Source organism: Grampus griseus (assembly GCF_964374135.1).
Source record: "Grampus griseus genome assembly, chromosome: 3".
NCBI classification, from domain to species: Eukaryota; Metazoa; Chordata; class Mammalia; order Artiodactyla; family Delphinidae; genus Grampus; species Grampus griseus.
The window spans coordinates 34,137,769-34,151,839 of NC_139019.1; the positions used below are offsets into that span (position 1 = coordinate 34,137,769).

A 14,071-nucleotide genomic window follows, 5' to 3' on the forward strand; every position below is an offset into this window, starting at 1 on the left:
CCATCGCTCACAGTCCCAGCTGCTCTGCGGCATATGGGATCTTCCCGGACCAGGGCACGAACCCGTGTCCCCTGTATCGGCAGGTGGACTCTCAACCACTGCACCACCAGGGAAGCCCCAAGTGTCTTTTCTGACCACAATAAAATTGAACTAGAAATCAATAGAAGAATAAAGCTGAAAATTTCTTTAATATATGGATATTAAACAATATACTCTTTAATAACAAATAGGTCAAGTAAGAAATCAAAATGGAAATTAGATATCTTGAGACAAAGGAAATGAAAACATGCCATACCAAAACTTATGAGATGCATCAAATGCATTAGTAAGAACAAAGTGTATAGCAATAAACACCTTCATTAAAAAAAGAAGAAAGGTCTCTTTTAAGGCAAAAAACTTCAGACAAGTACAGTATGTCTTTTCTGATTTAAAACATTAAAAAAAATCTTAAATGAACAACCTAATTCTATACCTCAAGAAGTTAGAAAATAAAAGAACAAATTAAGCCCAATGTTAATAGAAGAAAGGAAATAATAAAGATTAGAGAGGAAATACATAAAACTGAGAATAGAAAAATAGCTTTAACAAATCGTCAAAACTAAGAGTTGGTATTTTGAAAAGATAGACACAGTTGACAAACCTATAGTAAGACTAAGAAAAAAAGAGAAGACTCAAATAAATGAAATCAGAAATGAAAAAGAGACATTACAGCTGAGGCCACATAAACAAAAAGGATTAATAGAGACTACTATGAACAATTTTATGCCAATGAACTGTATAACCTGGAATAAATGGATAAATTTCTTGAAACATACACTCTACCAAGACTGAATCATGAAGAAATAGAAAATCTGAACAGACCCATAACTAATAAGGTGATTGAATCGGTAATTAAAAATCTCTAAGCAAAGCAAAGCCCAGGACCAGGCAGCTTTAGTGCTAAATTCTAACAAATATTTAAAGGGTTAATGACAATCTTTCTTAAACTCTTCTAAAATGTTAAAGAGGAGGGAACACTTCCAAACTCATTTTTGAGGCCAGCATTACGCTGATACCAAAGCTAGCCAAAGACACTAGAAGAAAACTGTAGTCCAATATCCCTGATGAATATAAAGGCAAAATTCCTCAACAAAATACTAGCAAACCAAATTCAATAGCACATTAAAAGAATCATACACTATGACGAAGTGGGATTTAATCCAAGAGTGCAAGGAACATTCAACATATGAAAATCAATCAATGTGATACATCATTAACAGAATAAAGGGTAAAAATCACATGATCATCTTTATAGATGCAGAAAAAGCATTTGACAAAATTCAACACCCTTTTATGATAAAAATATTCAACAAACTGGGACCAGAAGGATATTTACCTTACCATAAAAAATGAAACGCCCACAGCTAACATCATAGTTAAAGCTGAAAATGATTCTGCTAAGATCAGGACAAAGCAAGTATACCCACTGTTACCACTTCTATTCAGCATAGTACTGGAAATCTAGCCAGAGCAATTAAGCAAGAAAAAGATATGAAGGACATCCAAATAGGAAAGAAAAAACTAATATTATCTCCGTTTATAGATGACATGATTCTATATGTAGAAAACCCTAAAGATTACACACATACACACAACAACAACAACAACAAAATCAACAAAAACCTGTTAGAATAAATGCTTTTAGTAAAGTTGCAGAATCAAAATCAACATACAAAAATCAGTTTTATTTCTATATACTAAAAATCAACAATCCAAAAGGGAATTTAAGAAAACAATCTTATATATAACAGCATCAAAAAGAAAAAAATATTTAAGAATAAACTTGACCAAGGGGGACTTCCCTGGTGGTCCAATGGTTAAGATTCCACACTTCCACAGCAGGGGACATGGGTTTGATCCCTGGTTGGGAAACTAAGATCCCACATGCCGCATGGCATGGACAAAAACAAACAAACAAACAAACAAACAAAACTTAGCCAAGGATGTAAAAGACTTGTACTCAGAAAACTGAAAAACATTTGTGAAAAATTAAAGAAGGCTCAAATAAAAGGGAACACATCCCCTGTTTGTGGATGGAAGACTTAGTGTTGTTAAAACACCCAAACTACCTAAAGTAATCAGATTCAAAGCAATCCCTGTCAAAATCTCAATGGCATTTTTTTTACAGAAATAGAAAAAACAATGCTAAAATGCATATGGAACCACAAAGGACTCCAAATAAACAAAACAATCTTAAGACAGAAGAACAAAGCTGGAGGCATAAGCCTTTGTGTTTCAAAACATATTACAAAGTTAAAGCAATCAAAGCAGTATGGTACTAGCACAAAGACAAACGTATAGACCAACAGAACAAAATGTAGAACACAGAAATAAACCCACACATATACAGTCACCTGATCTTCGACAAGGGTGTCAAGAATACACAACGATGAATGTTTAGTCTCTTCAACAAATGTGTTGGGAAAATGGATGTCTACATGCAGAAGAATGAAACTGGACCATACATCATACACAAATAAGCTCAGAATGAAGTAAAGATCTAAATGTAAGACCTAAAATTGTAAAAGTTCTAGAAGAAAACATGAGGAGAAATCTTCTGGACATTGACCTTGGCAATGATTTCTTGGTTACGACATGAAAAGCACAGACAACAAAAGAAAAAATAGACAAGTGGAGCTATATGAAACTAAAGAACTTCTGGATAGCAAAGGAAGCAATCAACAGAGTGAAAATGCAACCTATGAAATGGGAGAAAACATTTACAAATCATATATCTGTAAGGAATTAATTTCCAAAATATATCAACTCCTACAACCAAATACCAAATAACCTGACTAAAAAATGTCAAAAGACTTAAATAGGCATTTCTCCTAAAAAGACATACAAATGGCCAACAGGTACATGAAAGGAAGTTCAGCATCACTAATCATCAGGGAAATTAAAATCAAAACCACAATGAGATATCAACCCACACCTGTTAGGATAGTAATTATCAAAAAAACCCAGAAATAACAAATGTTGGTGAAGATATGGAGAAATTGGAACCCTTGTTCACTGTTGGTAGGAATGTAAAATGACGCAGCTGCTACAGAAAACAATATGGCATTTCCTCAAAAAGTTAAAAATATAACTACTATATGACCCAGCAATCCCACTTCTAGGTATTTAATCAAAATAATTGAAAAAGGCTATTAAAGAGATATTAGCCCTCCCATGTTCATTGCACCATTATTCCCAATAGTCAAGATAGAGAAACAACCTAAATGTCCACTGACAGATGAATATATAAACGAAATTGGTATATACATGCAATGGAATATTACTCAGCTGTGAAGAAGGAAGGAAATCCTGACATATGCTACAACATGAATGAAACTTGAGTACGTTATGCTAAGTGAAATAATCCAGTCACAAAAGAACAAATACTACATTATTCTACTTACATGAAGTAGGTATCTACTTCATCAAAGTAGAAAGTAGAATGGTGGTTGCAGGGCCTAGTGGGAAGGGAAAATGATGAGTTGCTATTTAATGGGTATAAAGTTTCAGTCATTCAAGATGAAAAAGTTATAGGGATCTTCTATACACCTTTGTGCTTATAATTAAGAATACTGAACACTTAAAAAACAATTAACAGGGTAAATCTTATGTCATGTGTTTTTTAACCACACACACACACACACAAAGTGTCTTAAGAAACCAAAGGAAGAACATGTTTCAAGAAGAGGAGTGTGATCAGTCACATCAAACGATGCTGAAAAGTCAAATAAGATGATAGAGAATTATCCATTAATTTTAGCAAAAAAAAAAAAAATCATTGGCAACCCAGATAAGAACAATTTTAGTGCAGTGGTAGGGAAATAATGAGATTAGTATGCAGTAGGCAGAGGAAAGGAAATAACCTGAAGACAGAGGGGATATTTTTACAAATATCAGAGAAATAGTGCAGTGGATAGAGACACAGGTGTGGAGTCAAGGAGAATTTTTATTTCTTTAAGAGAGGTAATATTGATAGTAATATATGTTTGTGTAGTGACTGAAATGATCCCGTAGTGGCAGGAAAGAGAGGGGATAAATTTGAGATCAAACGTAGGAGATTTGAGTGAATGAGATCCAGACCATGAGTAGAGAAGCTAGACTTAGGTAGGATCAGGTCATGACTTCTTCTTACCTAAAGAAAATACAGAATATGCAGAAATAGATGCAGGGGGGTGATGGGTTAATTGTGGGAAACTGAGAAAGTTCTTATCTGTTTGCATCTATTTTTTCCTGTAAAATAAGAGGTGAGGTCATAAGTTTAGAGTGAGGTGGGAGGGATATATTGATTTGAGAAGCAAGAAGAGTATGAAGTTATTATCTCAGAGAATAGGAAAATGAACTTACTAGGGATATGCAGTCAGATTACTAGGGATATGCAGTAAGATTACTAAGGATGTGCAGTAAGATTCATGGTCAAAAATGTCTAGTTAGTGGAGCCATCCAGGCTGTGTACTCTTTCTTCAAAAATATTTAGCCACTGAAGTTTTCTGGGATTGGAAAATGTAGAAAAATGAGTTTAACTGAGTTGGAGTTTCTTCCAAGTAAGCAGAACAAGAAAGAGTAAGATGAGAATTAAGGACATTTTCAAGAGTGAAACTCTAATGCTAGACCCAAGGAATTTGAACTGATGCAAAGAGAAATGAGGACATGAGGGGTGACAGTTCTGCAGCCTTCCTTTCTAGCAACTTTCAAGGTGATACCTTTATATCTCCTTGACCAATTTTTTTTTCCTGAGAAAAGCCCAGAGCAGGTCATGGCAGGAGTGTGTTTAGGGCTAATTCTGTGCTGAGACAGCCCTGTTCCTCCTTCTTCTCATCTTCCTCCTCCTCCACATGGCAACAGAGGAGTATAGTCAGAGTTGTGTATTGAAATAGGTTCCCATTTGCCCATGAAGACCCCTTCAAGTACATCTTCCTCTTCACCAGCCAACAAGAGAGAGGGGACCTCCAGGGAAGCCTACAAGGCAACTAAGATTGTCATTCATTCATCAGAGTCCACTTACCTTCATGAAGAAAAATTCTCCAAGTGAATCAAGGAACACAACCATCATTTATAATGTTGACCAAGGATAAACTTGGCTGCTTCATAAAAATTAATTCACAAGAAGAATTCTTCTATGTGAAACGTAATATTAGCTGACATTTAAGATAGAGTGGTGTAAGAGTTGTCCATTCCCAGGATCTATAATGAAATATAGGAACATAACAAGAGCACATCTAACAAATCAATGGACCATCCATTTCAGTACCTGATCTCCGGAGGTGACTAATCCTGGCAGCTTCTCAAGCATGTTTAACTGTCTCCTTCTGACCCATCTTCCTCTCTTAATAGAGCATAATAAAAGCATATGGTGCTGTAGAAAGCTTCTGGTTGCCGAATTTCATTTGAACCATGGTAATTTTCTCTCTCACTTTCCCCTGCCTTCTAGAATATATGATTTTTATAATTTTCTGGTCCCCAATCTTCTGAGACTGATCCTAACCCTACACAGAGAAAGAGAACTAAGAGAATCTATAAGCTTCTTGAGGATAACAAACTCCATGATTGTACCTAGAAGTTCCTTGAGTGCCCATGGGTAATGGTTAGGGATAAACCTCATTGGTGGTAATAGGTAAAATTTCCAGATTAACAGAGCTGACCCCTTTAACCAATGATAGTTAAAATGTGTGCATATGTGTGTATGAGATTTAACCTTCTCTTGAAGGCTCAGAACACATCAATTACTCTATTAATGTGCTTTAAAGCAATGAAGGTGTTAATAACTACCTTAGGTCTATCAGATTATTTGGCTCTATTTACATTGTCCCAGGCTGTTCACTGGGAACAGTATGGACCCCAGTTTCTGTTCCTACTCTGGACCTGTCTGGAGGAATGATTAATTAGGTAGCACCAGAGGTCTACTTATAGGAAATATCAAGAAGCTTCTTGGAAAAGAAGTTATCTTAAGAGAAAGTTGATACACCTATGGGCATGCACACATACACTTGCACATGCACATGTGCATGCAGAGAGTGAATGAACATTGAGAATGATGCAGAGTACAGAATAAAACCTATTGTCCTCTGCCCGGCCCTCATAAACTCATACCTGAGTCCTAGGGCAAGGTGGCAACACCAAAAGAATCAACATAAATTCAAAGAGCTCTTTTGTTGGCATCCACACAAAAAGCAAAAGGATTGAAAGGATCTGGCAGTGTTGGCACTTATGGCTTCAGCAGTGACAGCGTAAGCAGTAGAATTGGCATCAGCACCTTCCACAATGGGGGAAACCCAGTTCTGAGAGCCTTTGACCATAGCGGAATCCAAGGTCCTTGTTACTCATTAACATCCTCAGTGTTGGGCCTCTGCAGACTTAGCACAAGCCCTGGTGGGTCTGCCAGCAGCAGTGGTGTTTTGGGTATAAAACTATGGAAGTACAGTTCCTCTACATGTCAAAGCAGCAAACATGACAACTCCCCATAGGTTTCCCCAAAACAGGAAAGAAGGAAAATCGCTGATACTACGTGTGTCAGCCCACAAAATCGGTTTATAAAACATATTTAAGAATTTTTCCAGAGATTTCTAGAACTATTTGGGTTTTTAAAATTATTTTATTCATATATTTATTTATGGCCGCGTTGCGTCTTCATTGCTGCTCACTGGCTTTCTCTAGTTGCGGTGAGCGGGTCTACTCTTTATTGCGGTGCGTGGGTTTCTCATTGCAGTGGCTTTTCTTGCTGTGGAGCACAGGCTTTAGGCACAAGGGCTTCAGTCGTTGTGGTGTGCGGGCTTATTAGTCGTTCTAAAGAGCAGGCTCAGTATTTGTGGCCCACGGGCTTAGTTGCTCCGCGGCATGTGGGATCTTCCCGGACCAGGGTTCAAACCCGTATCCCCTGCATTGGCAGGCTGATTCTTAACCACTGCGCCATCAGGGAAGCCCTCTAGAACTATTTGGAAGTCCATGAAGGAGGTACTTGAGAGCGGTCAAAACTGACAATGAACATGACTCCGATTTTACTTTGGGGCCGATAGAGTTTAGGGAACATTACATTTTGTGTCCCTGTATCCTCATTTATTAGTCTTTCCTCATAAATATTTCCTATTTTTATTGCTGATGTATGTCACTCAACAGTTTTACTCCTCTTCTTTGTAACTTATTCTTTCTATTTTCATTAGGTAGGGTTGGAATTAAATAGGATACAAGAAACTAAGTAATGATATGAGAAATCTTCATATGAGTAAAGTGTGTGAGCCTTAACATATAAACGTATCTATTTTAACAACTTGAAGGTTCTTTTTAAAATTTTAACTCTTTTAGCACACTGATTATGCTAAAATAACTAAAATTCAAGCAAGTGAGTTATAACCACATTTATGCATGTTTCTATTCCATATAAACCATGATTAAAATAAATGAGGTATGGTTTGCAAATACGAAGATTGATCTTCTTTCCATCAAAACTCAAGTTACTGTTGACTTTTGTGTCTGAGATCTTTCTGATGCTGATTATTACTACAGTTTGCATTTATGATGCCACTATTACTTCAGAGCAATATTGAAAAGTTTTAGTTTATAGATAAGGTGAACAAATCTGTGACCTATAAATATAACAAAAGTAGCTGGTCCTGTAACACGCACAAAAAAGTGGGATTAAATGGACAAGAACCAATATGGAGTGTCTCCTAAATTGTCATTAGTGACCAGTAGCATCACCAGATGGTCTGATTTTAAGTGCTATTGACGGCTGGTATCAATGAGCATCAGGACTTTAAGGAAATGAGGGGGAAGATTTTACATTTATCACAGTGACCTAATTTGCACACTTAGGTAGCAATTAAATCACTTTTATTGTGATTTTATTGAACTGTAATGTCAGTTATCAGAAATGTTTCCAACCTGGGCCATTAGCCTTGAGTCAGATATGGGGGCTCTGGCTCTAAGCCTGATTGTAAATTTTAACACTCACAGATAGACTGCATTGTCCATTAGAAAGAACTTAGTCAAAGATGTATATTTAAATTTGGTTCTGCCACTTACATAAAGGTTCCTCTTAGAGATACCCTAAGCAGTGTTTCTCAAACTAAATGGGTATATAAATCACCTGGGGACCTTGTTAAACTGCAGATTGTGATTAAATCGGCCTGAGGGCTGGGGTCCAAGACGCTGCATTTCTATCAAGCACCCATGTATGCTGATGCCGCTGGTCCCTGGATCAACGTTGAGTAGCAAGGCCTTAGGAGACTATTGATAGAACATGTGAAAAGCATGTGTGTTCATGAGAAAACACTTTGTAAATTGTAAAATGACGGAAGTATCATTTTATATTGATTAGTAATAGTTGGTGATTCAGTTCAGTTCATCAAGAGCGAGCCCCAGTACGATAAATTATGTTCCAGATATTCAATTTTTTTTCTTTTTAGCAAAACCAAAACCAAAACTGGGAATTGGAAAGGCAACACAAGAAAGATAGTCATTCTAAACAATTTTGTTGTTTTTTGATTGCTTTGAAAAATTAACTTCCATATCACTATCAGAACTAAAATGATGAAAGAAAATGCCCTGTGTTTTAAAGGAAACTTGTACAATTAGACCCAGTCCCAGATTTGCTCTGTAGATTGTCTCATCCCAATCAAAATAGAAATAGTAAATTATAAGGAAAAGGAAGACAGTTGGCTCCAGGAACAACAAGAAGAGATCACTGTGAGGGAAGACATTTAAAACTAATAAAAGCCAACACAAGAACACAGAAACTGGAGCTATATAAACATCTAGTTTCCCTAAGTAAGACGGTTCTTTTTCATTGGTGTTAGCATTTTCTGGAAGAGTGTACAGAATCTACAAGAACAGTGATCGATTTCTAAAGCATTTCTGTGTTCCTTATCTAAAGTACAAGTAACAATTCCTGTTCAAGTTTTGATTTGAAAACTGGCAAGGGAGAGACCAAAGAAAGGCATATCACTTCCAGATTGGTAGGTGGCAAGTTTAATAAGCAGGGAACTTACCTAAGAAGCTTGTTTTAAGGCAGCTGCAAGATGACCGGATCTCCGCACCTACCCGCCAGAATCTTAAAAGTTTATATAGAGGCCTTAAAGAGGTTCAGCCACTTACACTGTCCAGATGGTCTCAGTAACACATTGCTCTCTCAAGGCTGCATCCTTGAAAATGGTTCCCACTGTGTGAACAGTGGGCAGAAAGTACATTCCAAAGACAGGGGATGCGGGAAGCAAACTCTGCCTGGGTCCAGCTCGAAGGCCAACTGGTGGTCAACTCAGTAATCAACTCTGACACCAAGGAAACATACACTCTTTCTGAGATTCTAGTCCCACAACATTTTAGCCAATCTTTCATTATTACATGGTCGATTTACTGTATTATGTGAAGAAGACTTTCATCCCATATCAGAAAATGCATAACGGAACCCTCCCATGGAGTAGAAACCCTTCCTGATCTTTTAGATTTTGGACAGAATGACTCCCTGTCATAGATCCAGATCACCAACAAATTACAAGCAATAGCTTGCTTGCTCCCATGACGGATCTTTTTACAATGCTTCTGGCAGCACTACGATTATAGTGTTAGAACTCGGCTTCAAAGATGCCAGAAATTCATCAGACCTCACCTGAATTTGATACTTTGTCTCCCTGCTTCCATCCCTGTTTATCCTCTCTCAACTGTTTGTGGTGACAGGACACATTATTCATAAACCAAAATGCCAGGATATTGTTAAGCAAACATGTATGAATGAAAACTTAGCTTGGTGTCATCAGAGATAGGAAGAAAAGACAAATGAGACCGAAATCCGAGTAACTGTCAGTGTGTTACGACACTACCATTCCTTTGAAAAATAAAGTGAAAGTAAAACTACTAATACCGATTACTAATTTAATTCCTTAGGCCAGTCAATACCGAATCATGAGGCCATTTCAATGCAAAACAGCCGCTGAGAAATTTGGTTATGAAAGCAATCAAGATGCAGACACTTGAGAAACATTTAAAGATGCCAGAACTGCACACCTGGTGGGGAATATCACACACCTGCAGATTGTTCTTTGCACTAGCTCTGGGTGATCCAGATCAGCTGCCCCAGGTGGATGGCTTCATAATTAGACAGCTCTTCACTCTCCAGTTGCTCCACCTAGGAAAACCTGAAGCTTTGAGGATGACCGAGCAGCCGTTCCCTTCTACAGAAAAACACTTGTGTGGTACATCAGGAGTGGTTTTAAATGGTGGAGATAATTACTTAATTCAAGCTGTAGCAACTGGCCAAGTAAACAAGCAGCAGCCAGGAAGCTATTAGCATGATTTTAAGGCAATTATTCCATTAGTGTTTAATAGTCTCCAATTAGTCTTCCCTGACTATCGAAGTTTGAACGTCTTTTTTCCTCCAAAAATTCTCACAAGTTGAGTGATGCGGAAAGGTATCAAGCCCATTTTTAAACCTGGATTTATATGTGCGGATCTGCCAAATGTACATTACAGAATCATGGAGAAATTCAGGCGTGTAGATTGGTGAAATAGGGGTTTATTTTTTCTCAGAAGTATTGAGGGTGAGAATGGAAGGCTTTGCAGGGGATCCACTTTGAGTATACAGCTAAGAGGAGTCGGGAAACTAGTGGAAATTCCCACTGCATCCAATGCCATCATCAGTATGTCTCTGCTGTAGGACTATCAGAATATTAAAGCCTCTGACCTCAGGTTTTCACTTTGTCCTGTGGAAAGAAAATTCATCCTGTTCCTGCTAATGCCTATTCCCTTGTCCTCTCACCCTGATTAGTACTTGTTGTTGCTGAATCATCCAGATACAAACCCCAAAGATTTCCCTCCAAAATTCCTAGGAGATTTTTTCCTAAGGACCATTTTAAGGGTTATATCACTGAACTGATCGTAGGTCATTTCCCTTCACTGAGGTGCAATTTTCACATCTGTGAAATGGAGTTAATACTTATCAGCATCGACTGCTTCACAAGGTGTGGGGAAGGATTATGTGATCTGGGTTACATGCTAGGGCTTTGAAAAGTGAAGTAGTATAAAAAAGTAAGTTAGATTCAGACATGGTATCACACCATCCCTCAGAACTTGCAATGTGAACTTGCACTTTTAACTTCCCTGTGTCTCTGGAGAGTCACCTATCAGGAGGCTGGCAACAGGGTCCTTGCCCTTCTTACCTTTTAGGTGAACATAAATTCTCAGGTGAGACCATGTAAAAGTAACCTTCTAAAAACCAAAAAATAAAAAGGAAGGAAGAAAAGAGGATAGGAATGCCTGTGGAAGTGAGAGTGGAATTTTGCCAACAAAGTTCTGTGCTTTCTATGGTCTCCTTCAAAAGAGCGATCCCCAGGCTCACCCAGGGAGCAGGGTAAGTGCAGAGTGGAGAAGCTGTCTTGTTCTTTTCCTTGGAGACACCTGGGCTCTTGGGAAGCTACCTCTTGAAGAAGGACAAAAGTAGAAGAACCCTTCCCTTCCAGGGTTGGCTCTCAGAGTGTAGCCTGTGCCTATCATAACTGCCAAACATCCACTTGATGAACGACCATTGATTTGAGTTACTGATCAATTCCAGGGCTACTGGTTAAAGACTCTTGGGATTTTCAAGAAAACCCGTCTTTTCCTCTTTTTTTTTTTTTAAGTATGATTTCCCCCACTGGCTGAGAGGGGGCGCCGGATAGGGCAGATCTAGAGAAGGCAGACCAGAAGGTTGAACTTGATAACACGGCACAGCCTGGGGCAGGGTATTTTGCCCTCTAAGCTGAGTCCTGGAAGGGTCAGGCATCTGCACCCTCAGCCCAAGCGAAAAGTCAACGAAGTATGGCTGTGTCCCCAGCTGTCACCGTGGTACACCGTCCTGAAACGACCCTCCCTCCTGCACATCCGAACTAGGGTCTGCTGCGCTCCCGTCCCAATAACCTGCCTCGTCCTCTGGTCCCAGTCGTGCGCGCTATGCTGAAGCCTCTGGATGCCTCCAGTCTCTTCCTCGCTTTGCCCAGGCTTCTGTCCTGCTAGCCTGTCCGGACACCACCGCAATCATCTTTTCCCTAAGATTTGCCTATTAATCCCACCCCTCCACCGCAGCTCACGCAGGTTCCCCTGCCCAGCTTCTGTCCCGAACAACAAATGCACGGTCCACGAGGGTTTGCTTTCCTGACCCGCGCGCTGTAGGCTGCTAACAGCCCTTGGACCAAAATCCAGACGGCGGCCACCCGGCCAGGCCCTCTAGGTCCACGCAGATCAGGAAACTGCTGCCTCCTCTCCTCTCCCCCTTCAGCTCCCGGTCAAGGGCAGCGATCACGCCGCCGCCGCGGGTCCCTGAACTTTCATCACTCTTCGGGAAGCGCTTTGTCTCTTTAAAGGAGACTAGGGACGAATATTAATGACTCGGGTAAGGTTCTAACACAGAAATCCACCAGATCCGCTTGATTCCGTGACAGGGATGGAGTGGGAGGTCCACGGGCCGGAGCCGAGCCCTTAGGACAGCAGCTCGCTCTCGCCGGTCACTATCACCCCACAGCCCCAGAAATCGCCCCCAGCCCCAAGTCTTCGGGGAAAACGTGGCAGGGGGCCACGAGGGGCCGTCCTGGAGCCAAGCCTTTCCCCTGCCCCAGCCTTCTCACACAACCTGCTTCAAAAACCCATGGGAAATCAGTCACCTTGACTCCCCGCGCCGCGGTCCCCAGACGTTTGGAAAACGCCAGGAGCCCGGAGGCTCCCAGGCACGCACTCTCCTGGCCGAGACCCACCCCTGGAGACGAGTTTCCCTCCCGCGGGCATCGTGGCAAGTTACCACTTCGTGGCAGATAAAGCAGGGCGGGGCAGGTGGAGCGGACGCCGAGCGCCCCGTCGGCAGCCTCAGCGCGCCTACCTGGGATGGCTAAATTGGTGAGGGGGATGCTGTGGATGCTCTCGGGCAGAGTGGCCATCCAGTCGGCGAATTTCAGCTCGTTCTTCCCTTGAGACGAGGCCATCGTGCGGTCGCTGTGCCGCGCGCTGGTCCTCACGCTCCTCGGGCAGGCTGGCAGGCTGCTGCCGCTAATCGAATGTTTGCTCCAGCCCCGCTAGAGTTTACACTCCGCTGCGCGCCACACCCACAGGATGGCGCAGACACATGCTAATTTTAATAATTATTCAAAACACCCCATGCTCCCTTAGTGCCTCCGCCAGACTCCGCTGGAGCTTTTGTTCCTGACGTCCGCGCTCAGCTTTCTCCTCTCTCCCCGCCCTCCCCGACTCCCTCCTCCTGTCTTATCCCTCCTATGCGTCTCTGTCTTTTCTCGCCATTTCTGCAGCGTTCCTTGGCTTCTTACTATTTTTTTTTTCCTTTTTCTTTTTTTAACTTGGGTCACACAGCTGCTTTGCCCATGACCTTGCTCGGTCTTCTGATGAGACTTCCTAGCCCTGCTTGTATAAAAGACAATCTTGTGGCTGACCCTAAAATCCTAGTAGACTTTGGGATGCTATCACCTCCTGGGGAGCTGACTCTCATACTGGCTTTCAGGACTTTCCATTCTTACAGAAGAGCTTTTCTTTTTGTAAGCTACAACAGGTTATTTTCTTTCCTCAGTCGGGGCCCAGAGCCCTGCTTATAACAAAATGGTGGTCTTTCTTCACCACTTTGCCTAATTTTTGGAGTAGTTGACAAGTGTGCTGTCAGCAAAGAACAGTAAGTTCCGGGTGGTTCCTACTTAATCCCTGGCACCCTGTTCTAGACATTTCAAGGTAAAGAAGCACATCAACCCCTTCATTTCCCTGATTATGAGAAATGTATGCTATATCTATGGAGAAAGCTGTTTATGTCCTCTCTGTGTCATTTTCGTGGCACTCTGGACAAGGCTGAAGCCTGACGCTAGAAGAAAATCACCACATTTCCCAGTGACATGTTGTAATTATTGCCAGTAGCATTTGGTGGAATTTATTTGGCAGCATTCAAAATGATCTATGTGATTGTCTGAATTTTCATTCCTTGGCAGACTAGAGAGGTGTGCCTCTCTCAAGAGAAATCACTTGTCGAGCCTCCAAAGAACTGTCTTGGTCCACCTGCTCTCAGATGAGAAACAGGAGAAAA

The 14,071-nt window shown here is 40.7% G+C and overlaps 1 protein-coding gene across 1 annotated transcript in view; it reads right to left on the reverse strand.

The window, feature by feature from the left end:
• Positions 1-12,974, reverse strand: part of PLCXD3 (phosphatidylinositol specific phospholipase C X domain containing 3) — a gene marked incomplete at both ends in the record, with an annotated part of 183,982 nt that extends 171,008 nt beyond the window's left edge. The window contains one exon of the mRNA XM_082650270.1: positions 12,872-12,974. Coding sequence (XP_082506396.1) covers positions 12,872-12,974 — 103 coding nt within the window. The remainder of the gene's footprint in view (positions 1-12,871) is intronic.
• Between the last annotated feature and the right edge of the window lie 1,097 nt (positions 12,975-14,071).